Consider the following 25,482-nt stretch of genomic DNA (forward strand, 5'->3'; position numbering starts at 1 on the left):
CAGAGGGAAATATGTCCCTTGGAGCTAGTCCTTACCCTCCCCCAGTCCCAGGGGGCCCTGCCGTGGCTAGAGCATTCAGCCCCAGATAATGATACCTTTCTGCCTTTAACTGCTGATCGTTATGTGGGAGTTAATTAGCATTTCCAGCAATTCTCTAATGGTAATTACAACCCCGCAGCTGAGCTTGGTGAAAGCTCGTCCTAACCCGATTAGCGCCTTCGGGAGCCTGAAATTCCATGGGAGAGAAACCCGGGGCTCGGGGTGCAGGGCCCCGGGGACGGGGGGATCTCCAGTGACTTCAGCTCATGGGGGCAGAAGGCCCATAGCTCAGCTCCTTGCTTTGGCCGTAGGACGAGGGGCCGGGTTTTCCCCAGGGCTTTAGATACTCCCGATATTTTCTTCATCTCATCTGGTCATCCTACACAGGGCCCTGCGGGGCTGTGGGTCAGGACTGAGGGGCACTGCAGAGCTGGTGGGGAGCCCAGGGCCATGATATCTGGGGCTGCGGGTGGGGACTGAGGGGGACCGGCAGAACTGCGGGTGGGGTGGCAGGGGCTGTGGGTAGGACAGGATTTGGCAGAAGAGGATTCACGTTGCTTTTGGGGGCTGCCCGTGGGGGCGCTGAGCCCCGTCTGGGCTCCTGGCGGACAGCGGGGGGAGGGAGACGGGGGGCTAGGCCTTAGCCCTGATGGTGCCGCGCTCCCTGCCCTGTCCTGCAGCTCTCACCAGCTTCGAGGTGGTGATCCAGTATGGGCTGGCCACGCCCGAGGGCCTGGCCGTGGACTGGATCGCTGGCAACATCTACTGGGTGGAGAGCAACCTGGACCAGATCGAGGTGGCCAGGCTGGACGGCACCATGCGCACCACGCTGCTGGCCGGCGACATCGAGCATCCGCGCGCCATCGCCCTTGACCCACGCTACGGGTGGGTGGGGGACTGCGAGGGGGCAGGCGGGCTGCAGGGTGGCCGAGCGCCCCTGCGCCCTGCCATGGAGCTGGGCTGGGCCTTCCCCGCCCAGCAGCGGCCGGAGCCCCAGTCAGAGCCGGGTGCTAATAGGGGGACTCCTGGGGGGTGGGGAGCCTTGCCATGGCAGTACGGAGATGACTCACCTGAAGGTGTTGGGGCCATGGTTAGCGACCGCCCTGAGAACCGGGGGCTCATCCTGCCCCCCTCTGGCCCAGATACAGGGGTGATTGGCTCCCTCCCTGGAGCCACGCACCCCCTTCCCCTTGCCCCCCCTCCCCAGCGACAGGCCTTGACTCTCCCCCCCGCTCCCAGCATCCTGTTCTGGACGGACTGGGACGCCAGCCTGCCCCGCATCGAGGCGGCTTCCATGAGCGGCCAGGGCCGGCGCACCATCCACAAGGAGACGGGCTCGGGGGGGTGGCCCAACGGCCTGACCGTCGACTACCTGGAGAAACGCATCCTTTGGATCGACGCCAGGTAACCCAGGGGAGAGAGCGTGGGAGGCCCGGGAGAGGGGGATCCCAGGGGGAGGAGGTGTGGGGGGGCAGAGGGATCCTGGGGAGAGGGGGGCATGAGGAGGATCCCAGGGAAGGGGACATGGGGTGCTGGGCTGTACCCCACAATCTGCCAGCCCCCTGCTCCGCCCAGCCCCGGCTCCAGCCTCATGCCGTGCCCTTGCCCCGTGACGGTGCAGGTCGGACGCCATCTACTCGGCGCTGTACGATGGCTCGGGGCACATGGAGGTGCTGCGGGGCCACGAGTACCTGTCCCACCCCTTCGCCGTCACCCTGTACGGTGGCGAGGTCTACTGGACCGACTGGCGCACCAACACCCTGGCCAAGGCCAACAAGTGGACGGGCCACAACGTCACCGTGGTGCAGAGAACTAACACGCAGCCCTTCGACCTGCAGGTCTATCATCCATCCCGCCAGCCACTGGGTGAGACGCCAATGCTGTGGGCAGGGGGCACGGCCGGGGAGGCCCCCGGGGGCCCCGTGGTTGGGGAGGGGGGATGCAAAACTGTGTGCCGCTTGCATCCAGGGGAGCATTGCATGCTGGGAGCTGTAGTCCTGTTAGCGTGCATCCAGGGAGGTCTAGTCTTGTAGCGTGAATCTGCAGGAAGCATTGCATGCTGGGAGCTGTGGTCCTGTGGCTTGCATCCAGGGGGACGTTGCTTTCTGGGATCTGTGGTCCTGTGGCTTGCATCCAGGGGAAGCATTGCAAGCTGGGAGCTGTAGTCCTGCAGTGTGTGTCCAGGGAGGTCTAGTTCTGTAGCATGAATCTGTGGGAAGCATTGCATGCTGGGAGCTGTGGTCCCATGGTTTGCATCCAGGGGGACAGTTGCTTTCTGGGATCTGTGGTCCTGTGGCTTGTATCCAGGGGAAGCATTGCATGCTGGGAGCTGTAGTCCCATGGCTTGCATCTTGGGGGACATTGCATGTTGGGAGCTGTGGTCCAGTGGCTTGCATCCAGGGGGACATTGCATTCTGGGAGCCATGGTCCTGTGGCTTGTATCCAGGGGAAGCATTGCATGCTGGGAGCTGTAGTCCCATGGCTTGCATCCAGGGGTAGCATTGCATGCTGGGAGATGTAGTCCTGTTAGCATGCATCCAGGGAGGTCTAGTCCTGTAGCATGAATCTGTGGGAAGCATTGCACGCTGGGAGCGGTGGTCCTGTGGCTTGCATCCAGGGGGGCGTTGCTTTCTGGGAGCTGTGGTCCTGTGGCTTGTGTCCAGGCAGATGCAGCCGCATTCCAAATGGGCTCCCCTTGGCCCCCTTTGTGCGCTGTGGCTGGCAGAATCGTGTATCAAAGCCCCCCACGACACCCCGTCTCTTTTGCTGGGCCTAGTTGTTTGTTGCCCTGGCCCCAGCATGCCGCTGGTGCAGAAAGCTCCCCCCGATGGGCACTGGCTGCTGCTGTGTTGACATGAGCAACCCCGGAGAATGGGACCCGGTGGGTCTAGGGAGCCGGAGTCACTGGGCTCTGCATCGTGAGCCTCCGGCACCGACTCCAAAGGGGTCAGGAGAGGGAGCTGCCTCTCCAGGCCCTACGCGGACGGGCTGGTATCCCAGCCAGCGTCAGCATCCCTTTCCCGTCCCTCGGGGCGCAGAGAACAGGCCCGTCCTGGCAGGGGCTCCTCACTGACCTCCCTCCGCTCTCCCCCTCGGCCCAGCTCCCAACCCCTGCGAGGCCAACGGGGGCAAAGGGCCCTGCTCCCACCTCTGCTTGATCAACTACAACCAGACCTCGTCCTGCGCCTGCCCCCACCTCATGAAGCTGGGCAAGGATAACACCACGTGCTACGGTAGGTGGGGACCCCTTGGAGCGGATGGGACTGCTTGGCAACCCCCCCGCCCCCATGGGGCCCTCAGCGACCCCGTATACAGAGCAGGAAACAGCCTTCCTAAGGTCGCTCAGTAGGATCAGGGATAGAACCGAGGAGTCCCGGCTCCCAGCCCCCCTTCTACAACCCACCACATTGCCCTCCCCTCCCAGTGGTGGGGATAGAACCCAGGAGTCCTGGCTCGCAGCCCCCCCCCCCCGCTCTAAGCCATGGACCTCACTGTCTTGGCAGTTCCAGACAAACTTTTGGTGATGGGGTGCGAGGGGCACATAGCTCCTCAGGGAAGGAAATATCTGTGGGTGGGAGGGGTCAGGTGAGGGGAGCGGGGCAGGGAGGGGTGGGTGGATTGGAGAGGGGGGATCGATGAGCTTGTGGGCAGGCAGGAGGAGCAGGTGGGGAGTGGTTGTGAGGGGAGTCAGGGTGGGGGGAGATTGGTGGTGGGGGAGCGGGGGTAGGGCAAGAAGAGTGGGGCGTGGGCCGGGACAGGGGCAGGTGGGATGGAGGAGCAGGTGTAGGTGGTGCGGGGGCTGGCAGAGGGAGCTGGGGTACAGGCAGGAGGGACGCAGGCTGGGCGGGGCAGGGGGAGCGGGGTACAGGCAGGAGGGCGCAGCTAGGGGCGGGGCAGGGGGAGCGGAGGTAGGGGCAGGAGGGCGCAGGTTGGGACAAGGAGCGGGGGAGTAGGGTATCGGGTAAGGAGGGGCGCCAGGCTGGGGACAGGAAGCGGGGTAGGGGCAGGAGGGTGCAGGCTGGGGCGGGGCAGGGCGAGCGGGGGTAGGGGCAAGGGCAGGGGGAGCGGGGGGTACATGGCAGGAGGGCGCAGGTGGCCCCACTTTGATTTAGGGCGGGGCAGGGGAGCGGGGGTAGGGGCAGGGCAGGGGGAGCGGAGAGTACAGGGCAGGAGGGGCGCAGGTTGGACAGGAGCGGGGGAGTAGCGGTACGGGCAGGAGGGCGCAGGCTGGGGGCGGGGCAGGGGGAGCGGGTAGCGAGGTGGGGCAGGAGGGCGCAGGTTGGGACAGGAGCGGGGGGAGTAGGGTACGGGCAGGAGGGCGCAGGCTGGGACAGGAGCGGGGGGAGCGGGGTAGGGGCAGGAGGGCGCAGGTTGGGGCAGGGCAGGGGGAGCGGGGTAGGGGCAGGGCAGGGGGAGCAGGGTACAGGCAGGAGGGCGCAGGTTGGGGCAGGGCAGGGGGAGCGGGGTAGGGGCAGGGCAGGGGGCGCGGCTCTCCGATGGGCAGCTGTGGTCGCCCCTCACCTCGCGCCGTCTCTTGCGCCCCAGAGCTGAAGAAGTTCCTGCTGTACGCGCGGCAGATGGAGATCCGGGGCGTGGACATCGACAACCCCTACTACAACTACATCATCTCCTTCACCGTGCCCGACATCGACAACGTCACGGCCGTGGACTACGACGCCCCGGAGCAGCGCATCTATTGGTCCGACGTCCGCACCCAGACCATCAAGCGAGCCTTCATCAACGGCACCGGCGTGGAGACCGTCGTCTCGGCAGGTGGGCGGGGTCCCAGGCCGGGCCTGTCCCTGTGTGGTGGGGCAGCTCTGCAGCCCCCATCGCTCCGAGCTGCTCCCCCTTTAACCGGCCCCTTCCCTTCCCCCTGCACGCCCCTAACGTCTCTCCCGTGCCCGTTGCCTTGCAGACCTGCCCAACGCTCACGGCCTCGCTGTGGATTGGGTTTCCAGAAACCTTTTCTGGACCAGCTACGATGCCAACCGCAAGCAGATCAACGTGGCCCGGCTGGACGGCTCCTTCAAGAACGCTGTGATCCAGGGGCTGGAAAAGCCCCACTGCCTGGTGGTTCACCCGCTCCAGGGGTGAGCCACTGGGGGGCAGGAACACACGATGGGAAGGGGGACGAAGGGTGCGCAGGGGGGTCGTGTGTGTTGCTGGGTCCTGGCAGTTGTGGGTCCCAGGGGGAGTAAATGGAGGGGGCCATCAGCTGTATCAGGAAGAGAGCAGAAGGGCTCACCTGAGTTTCTCTGTGGGGACAAGAGCTGGGCTAGTGGGAGCTGCAGGTCAGGAGTGAGGGGCATTGACAGAGCTGGGGATGAGGAGCCCAGGGCTGGGCTACCAGGGGCTACGGGTCAGGAGTGAGGGGCACCGGCAGAGCTCGAGGTGGGGAGCCCAGGCCTGGGCTAGCAGGAGCTGTGGGTCAGGAGTGAGGGGCACCGGCAGAGCTGGGGGTGGGGAGCCCAGGGCTGGGCTAGCAGGGGCTGCAGGTCAGGAGTGAGGGGCACCGGCAGAGCTGGGGGTGGGGAGCCCAGGGCTGGGCTAGCAGGGGGCTGTGGGTCATGGTTGCATGTGGGGGGCGTTGATTTGAGCTCTGTTTGTTTGTCTTGTGCAGGAAGCTCTACTGGACGGACGGGGACAACATCAGCATCGCCAACATGGACGGCAGCAACCGCAGCTTCCTCTTTACCAACCAGAGAGGGCCTGTTGGTATGGACCCCCCTCCGCCCCCACGGACGGGGTCACCCCCTTCCCGCCTGGGGGGTGACAGTTGGGGAGGGCTCAGGGCCAGGGCCACCCCATGCCATTTCCTGCCAGCCCCCAGGGCCACTGAGCCTTGTACAGGCCCCGCCAGCCCCTCTCCCTGCGTGTCGGGATCCGCCCCGGTGCTGCCACTCTCTGCCCACGGGGGGAGCTAACGGCGACTCCCCCCCCCCTAGGCCTGGCCATCGACTACCCGGAGAACAAGCTGTACTGGATCAGCTCCGGTGCTGGCACCATCAACCGGTGCAACCTGGACGGCAGCGGCCTGGAGGTCCTGGAGGCCATGAAGAGCCAGCTCAGCAAGGCCACCGCGCTGGCCACCATGGGTGAGAGGCTGGGGAGGGGGGACCACCAGCAGCTGGCCACTCGCTCCCTGCGCCTGGAGGGGAGGGGCCTGGGGGGCAAGGGGCTGGAGCTGGGGGAACTGGGGAATGAGGGGAGAGGATGAGGGGGCGCGGGTGGAGCTAGGGGAACCGGAGGTGGAGCTGAGGAGGTGGAGAAGGGGGGAACCGGGGGATGAAGGGGTGGAGCTGGGGGATATTGAGGGGGGGTTGGGGGACATTTCCCTGTTGGGAAGCAGCCTGAGTCCCCCGCCCCCAGATGGTTGCAGGCAGCGGGTGGAGCCAGGGATATTGAGGGGGGGCCGGGGGACATTTCCCCGTTGGGAAGCAGCCTGAGCCCCCTGCCCCAGATGGTTGCAGGCTGCAGGTGGAGCCCGGCTGCCCGCTGGAGGCTGGCGCTGCTGCCAGGCTCTGGGGTGGGCGCTGGGCTGCGGGCACGGTGCTGAGTGCCCGGGCCCCTCCCCTGGCAGGTGACAAGCTGTGGTGGACGGACCAGGCCTCGGAGAAGATGGGCACTTGCAACAAGAAGGACGGGACGGGGGCCGTGGTCCTGCGCAACAGCACCACGCTGGTCATGCACATGAAAGTCTATGATGAGAGCGTTCAGCACGGTGAGAGAGCTGGGGGGGAGGAGCCCCCCCCCCGGGGAGGGGGCAGAGAGGGGGGAGGAGCTGCCCCCCAGGGAGGGGGCAGAGAGGGAGGAGGAGAGGCACCACCCACCCCGGGGAGGGCTCTAGGGGTGAAGATGTGACCCTACCACAGGAGCTGCAGGCTCCCGAACTGGGTTATTTGGAGAACTCTCTGGCGATTTGGGCACCTGGCTCAGGATTTCTTGCTGTGGGGGGTAGTGGTGGCGACGCTGCAGCCGATTCCACTCTCTGGTTGGGAATTGATGTGTGGGGCCTGGCACTGCCAGGGGTCCCTGGGCCCTGCAGCTGGCTGGAAGCGCCTAGCACCAGGTGGGGCTGGGGCTGGGATCTGGGAGTTGCTGTGTCCATTCAGTGCCCTGGCTGAAAGCCCCCGTCGTGCCGATGCTGGTGCAGGCGGGTGCTCTCTGGCTGGTGCGCGGGCAATGGCTCTGGCGTCCAGCTGGCTGCGTGTGGCCAAGCAAGCAGGTCCCAGGATGGGAGGGGATGACTTGAAGCACTTGTGGGTCAGATCAGGATCTGCCTTGGCCAGGCCCCTGGCCGCCCCTGACCCACTCCCTTCTCGTGCCCAGGCACCAACCCCTGCAGCGTGAACAATGGTGACTGCTCGCAGCTCTGCCTGCCCACCTCGCCCACCACCCACTCCTGCATGTGTACAGCCGGCTACAGCCTCAAGAGCGGGCAGCAGTCCTGCGAAGGTGAGTCCACCCCCTCGCCCCCCACGCCCTGGCACAGGGCTGTCCTGCTGTGCGCCACGCGGCTGCCCTCTGCTCGGGCGCGGGGCGTTGCTTCCTGGCTTCCTTATGGTGCGACCTGCGTGCAGACATTCGCCAGCCCAGTCTGATGGCCGGGGGGGTGGAGGAGAGATGGTGGCGCTTGCCCGGTGGCAGGGGCCTCCTTCCCTGTCCGGCTCCCGTGGAGTGGGGCAGGACGCCCGCTCAAGGACTGGCACGGGGGACCGTTGCTTCTCGCCGTAAGGAAGGGCTGGAGCAGCCCCCGAGGAGTGAGACGCACCAGGAGTTTGCAGCTGAGCGAGAAGGAGATGGAGGCACCTGGGCTCATCCGTCCCTGGCCTCGGGCCCAGCTGGTTTCCCTTCCCCAGGCCTTGCTCCCTGCTGGCTTCTCCCTTCGTTCCCCGTTCTCCCGGCAAATCGCAGCACCGGACAGAGCCCACCGCTGGCCCCCGTCCCCCAAGAGCCAGGCCCTGCCAAGGCATCTCAACCTTGGGAGCTCTGCCCAGGAGGTTTGGGCCCAGGTCCTAATCACTCCTTCCAGCAGCTCCCCACGGCCAGGGCTCTCCAGTGTCACTCCACGCCTCCCTTATTGGGGTCCCTGTGAGGGGCTCAACCTTGTCTGAAAAATCCAGGTGTTTAAAGGGGGCTTCAGTCGAGCCCCCAGAATGGCCCGTCCCTTCTGAAACTCTTGGCTTGTGCGTTGACGTCCTGCCTGTGAGCCCCAGAGGCTGGGACTGGCACAGGCCGGGCGAATTCAGCCTGCAGCTGCTGGAGACTGGCGCTCGGTTATACAAGAGGCAGCTGGGTGGTGCTGGCAGGGGGTGGCCGGGTGCTGGGGTGAGGCGAGTGGCTGGGCGCTGGTGATGGGGAGTGTCAGAGAGCACGGTGAGGAGGGGGATTTGATCCCAGCAACAGGGCCCAGCCTGGAGCTGGGGAGGAGTTAGCTCAGCTTAGCCAGATCCCCAGCCCAGGGCAGTGGGTCAGGCTCTGAGCTCAATCACTTGCCTGTGGGAATTGCTGAGAACCCAGGCTCTGACCCCCTTCCCCACAGGTATGGCTGGAATAATGAGGGTGATGTGGGGGGGTCCTTCCCACCTGCATGGAACTGCGTGCCCCACGGAGCACTGAAATCACCCCCAGGTGCCTGCGGGTTCTCGGTGTAGACGTGTCCATTGCAGCCGCTCGGGCCTGTCAGCTCAGCCCCACAAGCACCATCTGCACCGCTGGGGGGCAGAGAGATGGGTGTCCTGGCAACGCAGCCCACTGTGCCCCACATCTCCTGCTCCCCCTCCTCCCGCCTGCGGAGTTAAACCCGTGACAGCTGCCTTCGCTCTCGCCCACGGCTCCCATGCGTCAGTTTAACCAGCGCACTGGGACGTGGGCATGGGGGGGGGGGGCACTGGGGGAGGCACATGTGGTTATGCCTTATGCTGCATCTGACCCAGTACAACACCCCCCCCTTGCCCCCGTCTCGGCACACACCAGCCTCGGTGCTGCTGGGACACGGGCTGGGCTGCCCAGGAGTCCCTTCTCCATGGCTCTGCTCAGCCCTCGGGAAGCCGCTGCCTTTTCCCCACAGCCCAGCAGCTCCCTGGGTCCCCGGCGCTGTCACAGACTCTGCGGGGCCTCACTGTCCCCTTGCCTTCGCAGGCGTGGGCTCCTTCCTGCTGTACTCGGTGCACGAGGGGATCCGCGGCATCCCCCTGGATCCCAACGACAAGTCGGACGCCCTGGTGCCCGTGTCTGGGACCTCGCTGGCCGTGGGGATCGATTTCCACGCGGGTGAGAGCCGCCGTGCGCTGCTCTTCGGGCACCAGGGACACTGTCTCATAGACCAGGCTTTGGCCTTGACTGGAGCAGGACTAATGCCCTGCTGCAGATTGGAGGGGAGACAACGTCCCTCCCTGCCACCAGGCAGTGCCGAGAGCCAGGACTCCTGGGTTCTGTGCCTGGCTCAGCTGCTGACTCAATGGAGGAGTCCTTTTCCTCTCTGTGCCTCGGTTTCCCCCATGGCATGATGGGATGGTGATGCCAGGGTGGGCAGGGCAGCTCCGCTAGCTGGCGAAAGGCTGGGAGGCGCTGAGATGCAGAGTGGTGTCGCTGGGCGGCCCTTGCGCCCACCCTTTTCAGCCCTGGGACAGCAGCCGATAGGCGTGAGGTTTAACGAGGCTTTAGCCAGAGCCCTGACCCTATGGTGTCCGGAGCCTTGTCCTCAATCCCCATAGTCCCTGAGCCCCCCCATATCTGCAGCCCTGCCCAGTATCCTGTTTCTGGCATGTCGTCCCCATTGCATGAGCGCCCCCAGCTGGTGAGATTTGTGCAGAACATGCCCCCTGCTGTAAACTGCCCCAGCCTCTCGCTGCCTGCCTGACCCCCCACCTGCTCTGCCCCCTAGAGAACGACACCATCTACTGGGTGGACATGGGGCTCAGCACCATCAGCCGGGCCAAGCGCGACCAGACGTGGCGGGAGGACGTGGTGACCAACGGGATTGGGCGCGTGGAAGGCATCGCGGTCGACTGGATAGCAGGTGAGGCACGTCCATACATCCCCTGGGCTCCGGCCCTGCCGGGAGGGGAGCCACATGCCGGCATGGCCAGGAGCGGGGCCTGGCTCACAGGGCGTCACTGTCGCCCATTCCAGGAAACATCTACTGGACGGACCAAGGCTTCGACGTCATCGAGGTGGCCAGGCTGAATGGGTCGTTCCGCTACGTCGTCATCTCGCAGGGGCTGGACAAGCCTCGGGCCATCACGGTGCACCCGGAGAAAGGGTGAGGCGCCCGTGGGGGGCCGGCTGCCCTGGGAGCGGGCAAGCCTGGATTGGACTAGATGAAACCTGTCCAGGCCTCAGCCACCGGTGTCGGGCTGGGAGCCAGGACTCCTGGGTTCAGTTCTCAGCTCTGGGGCAGGAGTGGAGTTTAGTAAAATTAAGTGTTGGGCTCCCAGGTTCTGTGCTTGGCTGCTGGGGGTCCTTTAATTACAGGACTCCGCAGTATTGGCCCAGGACTCCTGGGTGCTATCCCCAGTGCTGGGGGAGAAGTGAATTAAAGCAGGGGGGCTGGGTTCTGTCCCCATGTCTGGGAGGGGAGTGGGGGATCTCATGGGGATCAGTAGGAGCCAGGACTCCTGGGTTCTTTCCCCAGCTCTGGGAGGGGAATGGGGTCTGGTGGGTTAGACCAGGGTGGGGGTGACTAGGAGCCAGGTCTCCTGGGTTCTCTCCCCAGCTCTGGCCCTGACTTCATGCAGAACCTTGCCCCACCCTGAGGATCAGGCCCAAAGCAGCTGCTGCTTCTGGGTGCCCGTTTTGTGATACTCTCTGGGCCTTGTTTTCAGAGGTGCTGAGCACCCGGAGCTCCTCCCTGAGGCGTCTCAGACTGGGCTCCCAAAACCACCGGCTGCTTTCAGGGACCTGCCCTGAGCCATAGAGGGGGGATCCGATGTCAGACGTGGGGTGAGCCCCTGGATCACCAGACACCCAGGCCCACCCCTCGGCTGCAACAAGCCGCTTCTCCTCTAGGCACCTAGGACCCCGAAGGTTGTGAGAGCGCCAGGAGTCAGGGGAGGGGGGCATGTGCACAGCGGGGTCACTGGTGAGCCGTGCTCGGTGCCCCACAGGTACCTGTTCTGGACAGAATGGGGCCACTACCCCCGCATCGAACGCTCTCGCCTGGATGGAACAGAACGGATGGTCCTGGTCAACGTGAGCATCAGCTGGCCCAACGGGATATCGGTCGACTACCAGGTACGGCGGCCGCTGTGCGTTGCGGCGCTGGTAATGGATGCAGGCGGGTGTACGGGAGCAGTTGTCGGGCTGGGTGGATCTGAGCTACAATGGCCCATCCCAGGAGGGGCAGGACACCAGGCATGCGGCAGTTATCAGTGGGTCGGGACCACCCAAAATGCAGCAGCCGTCCGCCTGCAGTGGGAGGGCCTGGAGGGCTGTGGAGCACTGAGTGCAAAGCCATACGCAGCTGGGGCACTCGGATCTCAGTCCATCCTGCTGACCGGCTTGCTCAGTGCCATTGTTTCCTGCATCCACATCTGGTATGTCTGCGGGGCGGGGACCTGGGCCCCGGTGTGACGATCAGGCATAACTAATATTGGCTCGGGCTCTGCCCTTCCAACGGCTGCGTCCCAGCCCTGAGCCCCCACGGAGGGGTGCAGCCCCCTCCCCCGCTGAGCTGCCCCCCCCTCCAGGACGGGAAGCTGTACTGGTGCGACGCTCGGATGGACAAGATCGAGCGCGTCGACCTGGAGACGGGCGAGAACAGGCAGGTCGTCCTGTCCAGCAACAACATGGACATGTTCTCGGTGTCGGTCTTCGAGGATTACATCTACTGGAGTGACCGGTACGCGGGCAGACGGGGGCGGTGGAGCTGGAGAGGTTATGCAAATGAGGCAATGCCCCCTGCTTTATATTTACATCTTATTTGCATAAAAGGCAATAATTCCCAGCATGCTCGCTATCTCGCCTGTGGTCCCCTGGGGGTCCTCCAGCACTCTGAACCATAGAGACTGCTGCCTAGAGTATACCCCCAACCCACCTGGAGCCATAGAGGGCCGCTGGGCAGGGCTATGGCTAGAGTGGCTGCCTACCCGGCGCCGCTCTACCCACGCCAGTGCTGGAGCTCTATGGCTGCGGGGCTACGCTCTAGGCAGGGGCTCCGTGGTGTGGAGTCCTGGAGGACTCACTTGAGAGTGTGTGTGAGAGAGTGGGGGTGTAACCCCGAGGGGGTGTGAGCGTGGCTGTAGGGCGTGGGTGCAGGGGGTATGTGCAATCCCGGGAGTGGGAGTGTAACCCCGAGGGGGTGTGAGCGTGGCTGTAGGGCGTGGGTGCAGGGGGTATGTGCAATCCCGGGAGTGGGGGTGTAACCCCGGGGGGGTGTGAGCGTGGCTGTAGGGGCGTGCAGGGTATGGGTAAATCCAGGTGGGCGTGTAGGGGAGTAGCGGGTTGTAACCCTGAGGGGCTGTGTGGTGTGGTGAGGACGTGGGGTGCAGGGGAGTTGTGCAATCCCGGCCGTGGGGGTGTAGGGGAGCGTGCTGACTCTGCCGCTGAGCGGGAGGTGTGAGCGCTGCGCTGATAGGGCGGGTGCCAGCGGGCTACTGGTGTCCAAAGTCATCACGAGAGGGCTCAGTGCAGCATGGCCCGTACGGGCCCAGTGGCGGTGCAGCAGCTGATGCAATCCCGGCTGTGGTGTAGGGCGAGCGTGCTCTCGTGAGCCCTGACGGGGGTGTGAGCATCGGCGTACGGCCGTGTCGCTGCACGCTGAAGTATGTGGCCTCGGGCTGTGGCGGTGATAGGAGGCGAGCGCATGCAACTGTAGCCACTGCTGAGAAGGCCGTCGTGACGAGTGCCGCGCCTGAGTGCTGGGATGTAGCATCAGGGAGCTCCGTGATTAATCACCAGGTGTCAGAGGTAGTCGAACGGGATGTAAGACCCCAATAAAGAAAGAGGAGTTCGGTCACTCATTACGTTGTCTCTACTTGCTAGGCCCTGTAGGGTGTCGGCGCGGCTCCGTCAGCTGATGGCCTCGCCATAATTCCGGCGCAGGCAGGAGGAGGTGCTCAGTAGGCGAGACAAGGCTGCTCAGCCTCGCGTAGAGGGGGTGTGAGCATGGCTGTAGGGCGTGGGTGCAGGGAGTATGTGCAATCCCGGCTGTGGGGGTGTAGGGGGAGCGTGTCTGTAGCCCTGAGGGGGTGTGAGCGTGGCTGTAGGGCGTGGGTGCAGGGAGTATGTGTAATCCCAGGTGTAGGGGGAGTGGGGGTGTAACCCCAAGGGAGTGTGAGCGTGGCTGTAGGGTGTGGGTGCAGGGTGTGTGTGTAATTCCGGGGGGGTGGGGGTTGCAGTACAGAGGTGCGTGAGATCCAGGATGGCAGTGGGGGACCAGGGCGTGTGCACGCTGGCGGATCGTGGCTGCTCACGGCGGGTGGGTGCGGTCCCTGCCGTGTGCAGTGACATGTTCACACCCTACGACGCCTCCAGCTCACTGACCCCACTCACCTTCTAGGACCCACGCGAACGGATCCATCAAAAGGGGCAGCAAGGACAACGCCACGGATTCGATGTCCCTGAGGACAGGGATCGGGGTGCAGCTGAAGGACATCAAAGTGTTCAACCAAGCCAGGCAAAAGGGTACGTCCGGGGGCTGGTGTATCCAGCATGCCCCCTGCCTGGGGCTGAGCAGCCTTGCGCCTCACTCTCCTCTGCTGCGGATGGGGGGCATCTGCAGGCGGGGGCACCGGGAGATGTTTGAAGGAGCCCGTTGGCTTGTCTGTTCTCACGGAGGGATTTTTCTCTTGTCTCTGTTTGCAAAGGCTGGGAATTATCTTGGGGCCGGGGTGGGGTGGGGGGGCGGTTCTGGAAGGGATATTTGGAAAAATGAGCAAAGTACAACCCCACGCACAGGGGTGAACGTACCCAGACGCGTTCCCACTCCCAGTCACACGTGTGCACCCTGACACACAAGGAGTCTCGCACTCCCTCCGCGCACGCCCAAAAGCAGCCCCAGGCGGTGTCTGCGCTACAGGCATGGACCAGCGCAGCTGTGCTGAGGGGTTGTGCCAGCGTATCCCCATTGCGTAGGCTGACGGAAGGGCCTTTGTCACTGGAGTACAAATGCCACCTCCCCACACGACAGCCCCTGCCCTGATGGAAGCAGCCTGGTGTCTACACTGGCTTTAGTTCAGCACAGCTGGGTTGGTTTCGCGTCACTGCTGACCTGACTTTGGAGTGTCGATTGAGTCCCAGAGCGTGTTCCGAGGACTCCCGCTCACTTTCCCACCGCGATTTCACCCCACAGCAGCCTGCCCCCACCAGCCCTTCCCTTCGGCTTCAGTCAGGTTTTGCCCCCTCCCTTCTCTGGGACCATGGGGGAGACGTTAAAACACGTGACCTGGGAGCCGCGTTCTCTGTGCCCGTACGGTCCTTGAAATGTGGGGCATGGGGTCCCCCCAGACCTTGGGGCCCACACGCCCCCTCCAGTCTGCCACCCAAGGCCCCCACCTCTTCTGTGCAAGGTTTGATCTGTATTCTCCTCCCCCCAGGCACCAACGTCTGTGCCCAGAACAACGGCGGCTGCCAGCAGCTGTGCCTGTTCCGTGGCAACGGGCAGCGGACGTGTGCCTGTGCCCATGGCATGCTCGCCGAGGACGGGGTGAGCTGCCGGGACTACGATGGCTACCTGCTCTACTCCGAGCGCACCATCCTCAAGAGCATCCACCTGTCGGACGAGAGCAACCTCAACGCGCCCGTCAAGCCCTTCGAGGACGCTGAGCACATGAAGAACGTCATCGCCCTGGCCTTCGACTACCGCGCTGGCGCCGCCGGCAGCAACCGCATCTTCTACAGCGACATCCACTTCGGCAACATCCAGCAGATCAGCGACGATGGCACCGGGCGCAAGACCATCGTGGAGAGTGAGTCCCCTGGCCTCTCCCTCGCCGCCGCCTCCGTCTCTCTCCTCCTCCCTCTGTCCCCTCTTCTTCCTCCTCGTCCCATTCCTCCCTCCTCTCCTCCTCTGCCTATCCCCTCCCTTCTCCCCTTCCTCCCTCTCTCCCCTCTTCTTCCTCTTCCTCCATCTCTCCCCTTCTCCCTCCTCGTCTTCCTCGTCCTTATCTCGATGTAGGGATTCCGGGGTAAAGCTTGTTATGGGGGAAGGGCAGTTGTTCAGGGATTGGCTGGGAATTTTCTGCCCAGGGCTCTAGAACCCCCATGGGGGTAAGTCCTGAGTGCCGTCCCCATGGGTTTGTTCTAGAGCGGGGTGGCTGTATCATGGGCCTCTGGAACATGGGGGTGCAGGGGGAGGAGACAGGCTCTAGAACGTGGGAGGTGCTGGCCAAGGATGCAGAGGGGCTGGGGCCCTAGAGTGTGGGGGAAGAGTGCATCCCGGTTTCTACCGTGCAGGGATCCCCGCATCCCAGATCAGTGAGAGCCGTTGGGTGCAGCCCCAGCACCCCTCCCTGCAGCATGCCTGTCCTTCCAGTGGGCGTATCCAGGGACAGACCCCGTCCTCCGTCGCTTTCCTATCCTACAGCCTCCAGGGACACTGCGCCGCTGTGGCAGAGCCCGTCTTGCCGGCTCTGGCTTCCCTTGCTGTTGAATTCTCCAGCCTGGACTTTTTATCCTTAAAATCATTTCTGTCCCCAGGCAGGTCTGCCGCCTTCCCTGCCATCTGAGGCACCTTTGTCTTTCCTGAGAGACATAGCGAGGCTGGAGGCTGGCGTGCCAGCCCGATGGCTCATGCTCAAGCCCTGCTCTGGGTGTAGCTACAGCCCCCCCCTTGGCCTTGAGAGCAGCTGCTGCCCGGGCAGCATCAGCTGAGAGACAGAGCCAGCTTGGGCAGGAAAGCCTGGGGCAGAGCCTCAGCTGGCATCGCTCTATTGACCATTTACACCCGCTGCGGATCTGCCTCCCTTTGTGAGCGCGTGGGAGCGTCCCATCCATCCATGTGTGTGCGTGAGCGTCTCTCCGTCTGTGTGCGTGTCTCCGTATGTGTGTGTCTGTGTGCATCCATGTGTGTGTCTCCGTACATGTCTGTGTGTATGTCTGCGTGTGTGTCTGTGTGCATCTGTGTGTGTGTGTCTCTGTACGTGTATGTTTCTGTACATGTCTGTGTGTATGTCTGTATCCGTGTGTGTCTCCATATGTGTCTGTGTGTGCGTCTGCGTGTGTCTGTGTGCATCGATGTGTGTGCATGAGCGTCTCTCTGTGTGCATCTGTGTGTGTGTCTCCATATGTGCATGTCTCTGTATGTGTCTCTGTGTGTGTCCGTTTGTGTGTGTGTGTCTGTCTGCGTGCATCCGTGTGTGTGTCTGCACGCATCCGTGTGTGTGTGTCCGTACGTCTCTGTACATGTCTTTGTGTGTCTCCGTACGTGTACGTGTGCCTGTCTGTGTGTGTCAGTGTGTGTGTCTCTTGTATGTGTGTGTGCGTGTCTGTGTGTGGATGTCCGTGTGTGAGCATCTCTCTGTGTGTACGTCCATGTGTATGTCTCCATCCATGTGTCCGTGTGTGCGCGTGACCCTGTTTCCATCCGTGTGTGTGCATGTCTCTTCATCCATCCATCCATGTGTGTGAATGTCTCTGTCCGCGTGTGTCGGTCTGTGTCATCATGCCTGTGTCCGTCTGTACAGGCGCGAGTGTCTCCGTCTGTGCGGGCGCGAGTGTCTCCGTCCGTGTGTGCAGGCGTTTCCCAGGAAATGAGGCCCCACAGCACAGCTTGGCAGCTCTCTGTTTGCATTATATTTACAAGACTAAGCCACTCGGCCTGAACAAGCCCCTGGCCTCCCAAGCGACTGTTCACCCCAAAACCCTCGGCTTGCACTTGATTAGTTTTATTGGTTCCTACAGCTGTCGCCGTGCACGTGGCCAGGTCCGCACCGCTAGGGTAAATCTCCACCCAGCGTCATAAACTCATCAATAAGCCGATTTACATTCACAGTGTGCTTGCACCGCGTTTATTGCTCTGGCCGGGAAAGCGGTTGTAATTGATTGCACCTGGGAGAGCGAAGGATTCGATGGGTCGATCTGCAGTGAGGGAGGTGCCTAGCGGTTAAGGCATTGGACTGCCTTGGAGGAGAGCGGAGTTCAGTTCCTACCTTAGCTACAGACCCCCCGGACGACCTGGGGCCCATTACTTCTCGCTTGGGTCAGTGTTCCCATCTGTAAAATGGGCTTAATCATCCATCCTTCAGCTGCCTAGACTGAGCTCATCAGAGCAGGGCCTGTGTGTACAGCCCCCTGCACAGTGGGACCTGGGCTTGGCTGCAGCTCCAGGCACGACCGTAATAACGCTGCTTATGAACATGAAGGCCCTAGAGCAGGACTGTGCCTGGAAGCTGAATTCCGTCTCAGCCTGCAACGCCCCTTCCCCTTCCCGTCCTGGGCCGTGCTGGCCCTGGGGCACCAATGGGAGCTGGAGGGGCAGGGCAGCCAGGAAAGCAGGGGCTGCTTTTACCCAAGAACCAGCCTGCACACAAATTCTCAGGACCTGCCCCCTCTCAGCAGCCAAGGGAGGAGACACAGCAAGGCCCAGAAGAGCACATTCAAATCGAAGGTGCCCTCCTCTGTGGGTGCTGGTTGCTGAACCCAAGGGCAGAGAGTGGGATAACCCTGCCAGGAAGGCCCAGCGTAGCCTCTTGCGGGTAGCTGCAGGGCAGCTCAGCAGTGGATGAGCAAGCACCTGCACACAGTGGAGCTCCCGCGGGGCTCCTGCGCCATCGTTTCTCCCTCTCTCTCTTCCCCAGGAAGTGCTGCCCCCCAGAAGCTGCTGAGGCTGCAGCCCGTGTCAAGGAGTGTGGGGCAGTCAGGGCCCTGCACCCCCCACTCCCTGCGATTCACCGGGACTCTCAGCCAGCCAGTAATACAGAAGGTTTATTAGATGACAGGAACTCAGTCCAAGACAGGTCTTGCAGGTACAGACAACAGGACTCCTCAGTCAGGTCCATCTTGGGGAGCAGGGAGCTTAGACCCCCAGCCCTGGGGCTCCCTCCATTTCCCCAGCCAGCTCCAAACTAAAACCCCCTCTAGCCCCTCCTCTGGCCTTTGTCTCTGTCCCGGGCCAGGAGGCACCTGATCCCTTAATTCTCCAACACCTTCAGTTGGCATCTTGCAGGGGAGGGGCCCAGGCCATCAGTTCCAGGAGACAGGGTGTCGGCTGTTCTCTGTGCAGACACAATCGCACTGGCCCCCTAGGCCTCTGCAACAATCCCACCCCCTTATCCCACCGCCTAGATACTTACGAACTGCCTAGGGGAAACTGAGGCACCCACGCAGTATTCAGAGAAAACATTAAGAACATTCCCGCTTTGTCACAGCCCGTTTCCCCCGAGTCTCCAGCCTCACCTTAATTCTGCAGACTCTTCCATCGCTCCAGAACTGCCTGGATGTGAAGATGTAGATGGTTGGGTTGGGCACAGTGGAGGCTGGCGCCAGGAACCAGCACAGAGGTGGGAGGGCCCTATGGGAGTTGGCCAGCCCCTGGAGCAATGGAGTGTAGGACAGGAGCCAGCAGACCACGAAGGTCTAGCCGCAGCAGGCAGGCGTTGGTTTGTCCAGGCAGTGGGCGGGCGTCACCCTTCCGGGAGCACAAGCACCCCAGAATCTAGGCCTGCATGGTGGAGATGACAGCCAGCGGGATGGCGAAGGACAGAGGAAGAGGGCCATGGCATACGCTCGTTGGCTGGCCCGGGGAGAGCCACGAAGCAGAAGGATTGGCGAGTGGAGCAGCGGCCAGTGTTGTGCGGGCACCCAGATGGCAGCGGCTACTGCGGGCAGGCACCATGCCTGCTGGCAGCGATAGGGATGCGCCACGGCCAGGTAGCGGTGCACAGCCAGGATGAAGGCGGTGGTGGAGGAGCTGGCCACACCAACGAAATGCAGGAGCTTGCGGAGGCTGGCCCCGAAAAGCCACACTTGTGTGGTGGCTGCCGCAGCGGCAAAGGGCATGCGGACCAGCTGCGGCACGTCTGCCAGGCTGAGGTTGACCAGCAGCAGCACTGTGCCGTGCTGGCGCACCGTGGGCTTCATGAGGATGGCAAACACCAGCCCCAGGTGCCCCAGCAAAGCCCTCTAGGGAGGGGATAGTGCTCCGTCCTTCCCAGGCCCAGGTCCTCCTCTCACCTGCTCTGCTGGAGTCTGCAGCCTCCCTCGCAGCTCCTCCACCTCTCTGCACCCCCTTGCCAGCCCCCTCTGCTCGCAACAGCCCCCCATGCCCTGGCTGTTCCCCTCTCAGCATCTGTGTGCTGGATGTGGGGCTATTGGGAGGTGACCATTGCACGGTGGTGGTAGGGTCAAACCGAAGCCCCACACGTGGCGTGAAATGCTGCTTGGCATCTCTTGGAGAGCCCCATTCGCTGTATCCTCCACCACATGCCTTCCCCAAATCCCCACTGCGGTTCACCCTGCGTTGCCCCTAAGCCAGGCTCCTCTTTTCAAAGCCATCCTCCCCGTCCAGCCTGCTGGTTCTCCGCAGCAAGGCCGTTTGCACAACCAAAAGTATCACAGTGTTCTGGAGGCAGCCCCTTGCACGGCACGGAGCCATTTCCTGCTGGGCGCATCCTGCTTCATGGCTGATCTGACTCGGGCACAGGAGCTAGCGAGCGGGTCGGAGCAAAGAGCAAACTCCAGCCGTGCGCGCCCACCCTGATTCGCCGTTCCGGAGCTGGGTCATGCCGCGCAGGCCGGCTGCTGTTCAAACGGACTCAGCACCGTGCAGCAGCCCCAGAGGGACCTGACCAGTGCTGTGCGCCCAGTCAGCTGCATGCAAATCCCCAGCACCGTATGAATATTAAACTCCTCGTCACCGCTCTCCTTCCTGTCCCTTGCCAGCCCTGGATAATTACAGACGACATTTCAATGGGATTTAAAGGCCCAGCGACACTTGAGATCTTCCTGATTGTTGTGTGCGTCTCGTTTACATTAGTAAAGCGCGAGGCTCAGCGGGGACTAAGCGTCTCTCTGCAGAGCCGGGGCACGGGCGGCGGCTGAGTCCCGCATGCCCCATTCGCTCTTCAAACACAGACATGAGGCACGGCAGCGGGTGCGTCGCTCCCTTCGGAGATGGTTGCATTAGCTCCTGTTGTTTATTCGCTTCGCTAGTTGAGCTGCACAAACCTGGCTGTGCCTGGCTGGTTCATTCCAACATGCCTGGTGCCCGCGGTGGATCCCGGGACGTCTGGCTTAGCCCTTCGGCTCTGGGGCAGCTGTGCCGACGGGTACTCAGCTCAGGGATGCTGCTTGATGTTTTGTGTACAGTAAAGAGGTCTGTAGTGACTCACCAGACGCCGAGATCTCTGCAAAGAAGTTCTCTGTAACCCAAATTCAGATGGGAATTCAGGGAACCCCAAGCCCCCAGCTGTTCCCTGCGTACACCCCAGTGAAAGGGGCGGGGCGCTCTACCCTGAGACCGGAAGAGAGAGGATCCTTTCCCTGCTCTGCCTCCTTTCTCCCATTGGTACCGCGGGGATAGCAGCAGTGGCCTGCCTCCCGCGGGTGGCAGGATAAACGCTTAGCGACGGAGGCGTCCCCGTGCCATGGTGCTGGGGGTCAGAGAAGCGCCGTATGTGGCCAGCAGCATTCCTGGGAGTTTATTTAATGCGATTAAAGTAAACAGCCGTCATGCCTCCGAAGGAGCTGGTGCCGATGGTTTCCAGCTGCCGGTGCCTGTCTCTGAGGCAGTCAGCGGAACAGCAGAATGAATCCGAGCGTCTTCTGGGCTGACGCCAAGGCGCTAGGAATAGGGAACACTCATGACCTTGCTACCAAAGCGTGGCTGAGACCCTTGTCAAATCTGAGCCCAGGGTTTACTGGCCGACTCCCCAGGGAGACCAGCGCAGAGGACGCACGAGCCGCTCCTGGTTGGCTGAGTGGCGTGTCACATGTTTTACACTAGTGTAAGTGACAGCACAGGGTGGGACAGTGCTGGGAGAGCCCTTTGTCCCGGGACGCGCTGTGTCTGAGCCGGTGTAATTTCTGTGTCACTCCGGCGGAGTCAGCCTGAGCCTATGGCCCCAAAGCCCACGTTAGAGCTGGTTTGTGCCCCTGCGATGGTGTGAATCCAGAGCAGCCCCACTGATGTCCGCGCAGCATCGCCCTGTTCCCGTCAACTTCACGAACCGCAGCGTCGGGGTGGAGGTGGGGAAATGGCGATAGCAGAGGGGGATTGGAGAGAGTTGGGGGTGCTGCAGGTGGCGATGTGAGCACTGGGCATGGAGGGCTGGTCTCGAGCCTTCTGCCACTGAGGCCTGGGGGTTCGTGGAGATTTGAAAGTCTTTCCACTCCTGGGGGGGGACGGGGGAGACTTGCTGTAGCATTTCAGTAACATGACAAATATCTCAGTGGCTTTGCATTCCTGAGCGCTCGCCAGAGGCGGTACCGTGGGCACAGAGAAGTCAGGGCCTTGGTTTTTAGGTCTGTTTCCACAGGGTGATGGCAGTAAAGGGCGGGGTAGAGAGCACGAGGGCACTTGACCTTGTAGCTCCAGGGGCTGTGCTGTTTCACGCCTGATGCGTGCGACCCTGAGCTGTCTGACTCCAGCCTGACCCCCCCACCGCTGCTGTTCGCCTGTGTCCCCCTGCTCCATTTCGCTGCCGCGCTGGTGTGTCGCCACCGAAGAGCTGGCCCACGTAGAGGATACCAGCTGTACTGCTGCTCCAGGCCGAGGGAGTTCTCCTGCAGCTCTGGGGCTTGAGTGCTAAAGGTCCCAGTTCTGAACTCGCTGGCAGGCTGGAGCAGGGAAGGGACGGCTCAGGGAGGAGGGGCCAGCAGCTGCGAAACATCTGGGCGCTGAGTGTGGGGAACGGCCTGGCTGGCGAAATCTCATCCCACTCTGTGCCCCCCTGCAGATGTGGGCTCAGTGGAGGGGCTGGCATACCACCGGGGCTGGGACACGCTGTACTGGACCAGCTACACCACGTCCACCATCACCCGGCACACGGTGGATCAGAGCCGCCTGGGGGCCTTCGAGCGGGAGACGGTCATCACCATGTCGGGAGACGATCACCCCCGAGCCTTCGTGCTGGACGAGTGCCAGAAGTAAGCGCTGGGGCCTCGTGCGGGCAAGCGGACAGCCTGTGCGCGGGGCTGGAGGAGAGCCCCCTGCCGCAGGCCTCAGCCTGGCTCCCCCATTGCCGGGACTTAGGGGATACAAGCAGCCTCTTTGGGGCTTTGCCCTCCCGAGGGGGCTGCGGTGCCCTGGGTGAGTGGGACACGTGTAACTGGGGGTGGGCTGGCACAGCAGAGCTCATTTCACACACAGGTTGTGGGAACGTCCAGTCACGGGCATTCGGGGCCGGATCGGAGCCAGCATCCCCTGGAGGGAAATGGCCCCGTGCCCCGTTCCCTGCCCCCCTAAGCCAGTGAGTCCCCCATTCTGGGGCCAGATTGGAGCCAGCATCCCCTGGAGGGAAAAAGCCCCGTGCCCTGTTCCCTGCCCCCCTAAGCCAGTGAGTCCCCCACCCAGGGGCCATATCGGAGCCAGCGCCCCCTGGAGGGGAAAGGCGCCATGTCCCATTCCCTGCCCCCCTAAGCCAGTGAGTCCCCCGTCCTGGGGCCAGATTGGAGCCAGCACCCCCTGGAGGGGAAAGGCCCTGTGCCCCGTTCCCTGCCCCTCTAAGCCAGTGAGTCCCCCACCCTGGGGCCATATCGGAGCCAGCGCCCCCTGGAGGGGAAAGGCGCCATGTCCCGTTCTCTGCCCCCCCAAAGCCAGTGAGTCTCCCGTCCTGGAGCCGGGTGGGAGCTGGCGCCCCCTGGAGGGGAAAGGTGCCGTGTCTCATTCCCTGCCCCCTAAGCCAGTGAGTCCCCCACCCTGGGGCCGGATCAAAGCTGGCGCCCCCTGGAGGGGAAAGGTACCATGTCTCATTCCCTGCCCCCCTAAGCCAGTAAGTCCCCCATTCTGGGGCCAGATTGGAGCCAGCGCCCCCTGGAGGGGAAAGGCCCTGTGCCCCGTTCCCTGCCCCCCTAAGCCAGTGAGTCCCCCATTCTGGGGCCAGATTGGAGCCAGCGCCCCCTGGAGGGGAAAGGCCCTGTGCCCCGTTCCCTGCCCCCCTAAGCCAGTGAGTCCCCCATTCTGGGGCCAGATTGGAGCCAGCACCCCCTGGAGGGGAAAGGCCCTGTGCCCCGTTCCCTGCCCCTTTAAGCCAGTGAGTCCCCCATTCTGGGGCTGGATCGGAGCCAGCACCCCCTGGAGGGGAAAGGCCCCGTGCCCCGTTCCCTGCCCCCCTAAGCCAGTGAGTCCCCCGTCCTGGGGCTGGATCGGAGCCAGCGCCCCCTGGAGGGGAAAGGCCCACGGCGCTGACCTGGAGTTAATGTTAAGCATCGCGTGAGCGGATTGGCAGAGCTGCTGTCTGGGGATCACTAGCGGGTTTCCCCAGTTGCTGGCACTGGTTTCCTGGCGGGCTCTCTAGTCTAGTCCCTGTTACCGCCCCTCTCATCCTCTATCCCACCAGGCCATATCCCTGTAGATTCACCAGCAGCTCCATTCAGCCCAGAGCCTGGGGGGATCCCCCAGTGAGCAGAGACTAGCAGCGGGGGGCCAGAGCTCCTCAGTCCCAGAAGCCAGGTGGGCCGGCCCCAGGGGGCTCCGACTCAGCTGGAGCCGGCCATGCAGCACCGCCCGGCTCAGCCCCCCTATCTCCCCGCAGCCTGATGTTCTGGACCAACTGGAATGAGCAGCATCCCAGCATCATGCGGGCCACCCTGGCTGGCGCCAACGTCCTCATCATCATCGACCAGGACATCCGGACACCCAATGGGCTGGCCATCGACCACAAGGCTGAGAAGATCTACTTCTCTGACGCCACGCTGGACAAGATCGAGCGCTGCGAGTACGACGGGTCCCACCGCTACGTGAGTGCCGGGGACAGGGGCCTTGCTGGAGGGCGGGGGCCTGGGACAGGACCCAGACCAGGCCTAGTGAGAGTTGACTGGATCCCCTGGAGACGGGCAGAGTGGAGCCTAGATCGGCGTTCTCACCACGGTGGGGCAGAGTGGGCAGTGATGAGCGCTCGCAGGGCAGATGGCCTGACCCTGGGCACAGCCTCCTGTGAAGGGTAGGACCCCCCCAGTCCAGAGATTGTCCAGCGTTGGGGGCGGCTGCAGCCGTTGGTCCTGTCCGCCCCCAGGCTAACGGTGTGAGGCACCCGGCAGGTGATCCTGAAATCGGAGCCAGTGCACCCCTTCGGCCTGGCCGTCTACGGCGATTACATCTTCTGGACGGACTGGGTGCGCCGGGCGGTGCAGCGGGCCAACAAGTACGTGGGCACCGACATGAAGCTGCTGCGCGTGGACATCCCCCAACAGCCCATGGGCATCATCGCCGTGGCCAACGACACCAACAGCTGTAAGGGAACAGGCCGGGAATTCCTGCCTGGATCCCCCACTAACCCTTGTGCCCGCCCTGCCCCACCCCGTCCTGTCCCCCGGGCAGGCTGGGAGGGGTTCTCCCCACAGAGACCTGTCCCTGCCCGTCCCCAGTTCTCCCGTCCCCTGTGCAGGCTGCGGGTGGGGATTTACCCCACAGAGACCTGTCCTGACCCCGCCCAGCTCTCCCGTTCCCTGTGCGGGCTGGGGTTGGGGATTTACCCCATAGAGACCTGCCCCTGCCTGTCCCGGCCCCTCCCCAGCTCTCCTGTCCCGTGTGTGGGCTGGGGATGGGGATTTACCCCATAGAGACCTGCCCCTCCTCAGCTCTCCCATCCCCTGTGTGGTCTAGGGGTGGGGATTTACCCCATAGAGACTTGCCCCTGCCTGTCCTGGCCTTTCCCCAGCTCTCCTGTCCCGTGTGCAGGCTGGGGGTGGGGATTTACCCCATAGAGACCTGCCTCTGCCTGTCCCGGCCCCTCCCCAGCTCTCCCGTCCCCTGTGCGGTCTGAGGTGGGGATTTACCCCATAGAGACCTGCCTCTGCCTGTCCCGGCCCCTCCCCAGCTCTCCCGTCCCCTGTGCGGTCTGAGGTGGGGATTTACCCCATAGAGACCTGCCTCTGCCTGTCCCGGCCCCTCCCCAGCTCTCCCGTCCCCTGTGCGGTCTGGGGTGGGGATTTACCCCATAGAGACCTGCCTCTGCCTGTCCCGGCCCCTCCCCAGCTCTCCCGTCCCCTGTGCGGTCTGGGGTGGGGATTTACCCCATAGAGACCTGCCTCTGCCTGTCCCGGCCCCTCCCCAGCTCTCCCGTCCCCTGTGCGGTCTGGGGTGGGGATTTACCCCATAGAGACCTGCCTCTGCCTGTCCCGGCCCCTCCCCAGCTCTCCCGTCCCCTGTGCGGTCTGGGGTGGGGATTTACCCCATAGAGACCTGCCTCTGCCTGTCCCGGCCCCTCCCCAGCTCTCCCGTCCCCTGTGCGGTCTGGGGTGGGGATTTACCCCATAGAGACCTGCCTCTGCCTGTCCCGGCCCCTCCCCAGCTCTCCCGTCCCCTGTGCGGTCTGGGGTGGGGATTTACCCCATAGAGAC

At 63.5% G+C, this 25,482-nt stretch overlaps 1 protein-coding gene across 1 annotated transcript in view; it reads left to right on the top strand.

The window, feature by feature from the left end:
* The window catches only part of LRP1 (LDL receptor related protein 1), a 181,398-nt gene that overhangs the window by 121,924 nt on the left and 33,992 nt on the right, over nt 1–25,482 (top strand). Inside the window, exons 25-44 of the mRNA XM_032785477.2 lie at nt 720–924; nt 1,279–1,443; nt 1,661–1,905; nt 3,141–3,272; nt 4,585–4,812; nt 4,958–5,132; nt 5,663–5,757; nt 5,988–6,137; nt 6,623–6,763; nt 7,372–7,497; nt 9,184–9,315; nt 9,929–10,063; nt 10,177–10,306; nt 11,151–11,277; nt 11,733–11,884; nt 13,544–13,668; nt 14,580–14,951; nt 21,879–22,068; nt 23,676–23,880; nt 24,181–24,373. Of these exons, the coding sequence (XP_032641368.1) occupies nt 720–924; nt 1,279–1,443; nt 1,661–1,905; nt 3,141–3,272; nt 4,585–4,812; nt 4,958–5,132; nt 5,663–5,757; nt 5,988–6,137; nt 6,623–6,763; nt 7,372–7,497; nt 9,184–9,315; nt 9,929–10,063; nt 10,177–10,306; nt 11,151–11,277; nt 11,733–11,884; nt 13,544–13,668; nt 14,580–14,951; nt 21,879–22,068; nt 23,676–23,880; nt 24,181–24,373 (3,423 nt within the window). The remainder of the gene's footprint in view (nt 1–719; nt 925–1,278; nt 1,444–1,660; nt 1,906–3,140; nt 3,273–4,584; nt 4,813–4,957; nt 5,133–5,662; nt 5,758–5,987; nt 6,138–6,622; nt 6,764–7,371; nt 7,498–9,183; nt 9,316–9,928; nt 10,064–10,176; nt 10,307–11,150; nt 11,278–11,732; nt 11,885–13,543; nt 13,669–14,579; nt 14,952–21,878; nt 22,069–23,675; nt 23,881–24,180; nt 24,374–25,482) is intronic.

Source organism: Chelonoidis abingdonii, chromosome 26, assembly GCF_003597395.2.
Source record: "Chelonoidis abingdonii isolate Lonesome George chromosome 26, CheloAbing_2.0, whole genome shotgun sequence".
Taxonomy (NCBI): Eukaryota; Metazoa; Chordata; order Testudines; family Testudinidae; genus Chelonoidis; species Chelonoidis abingdonii.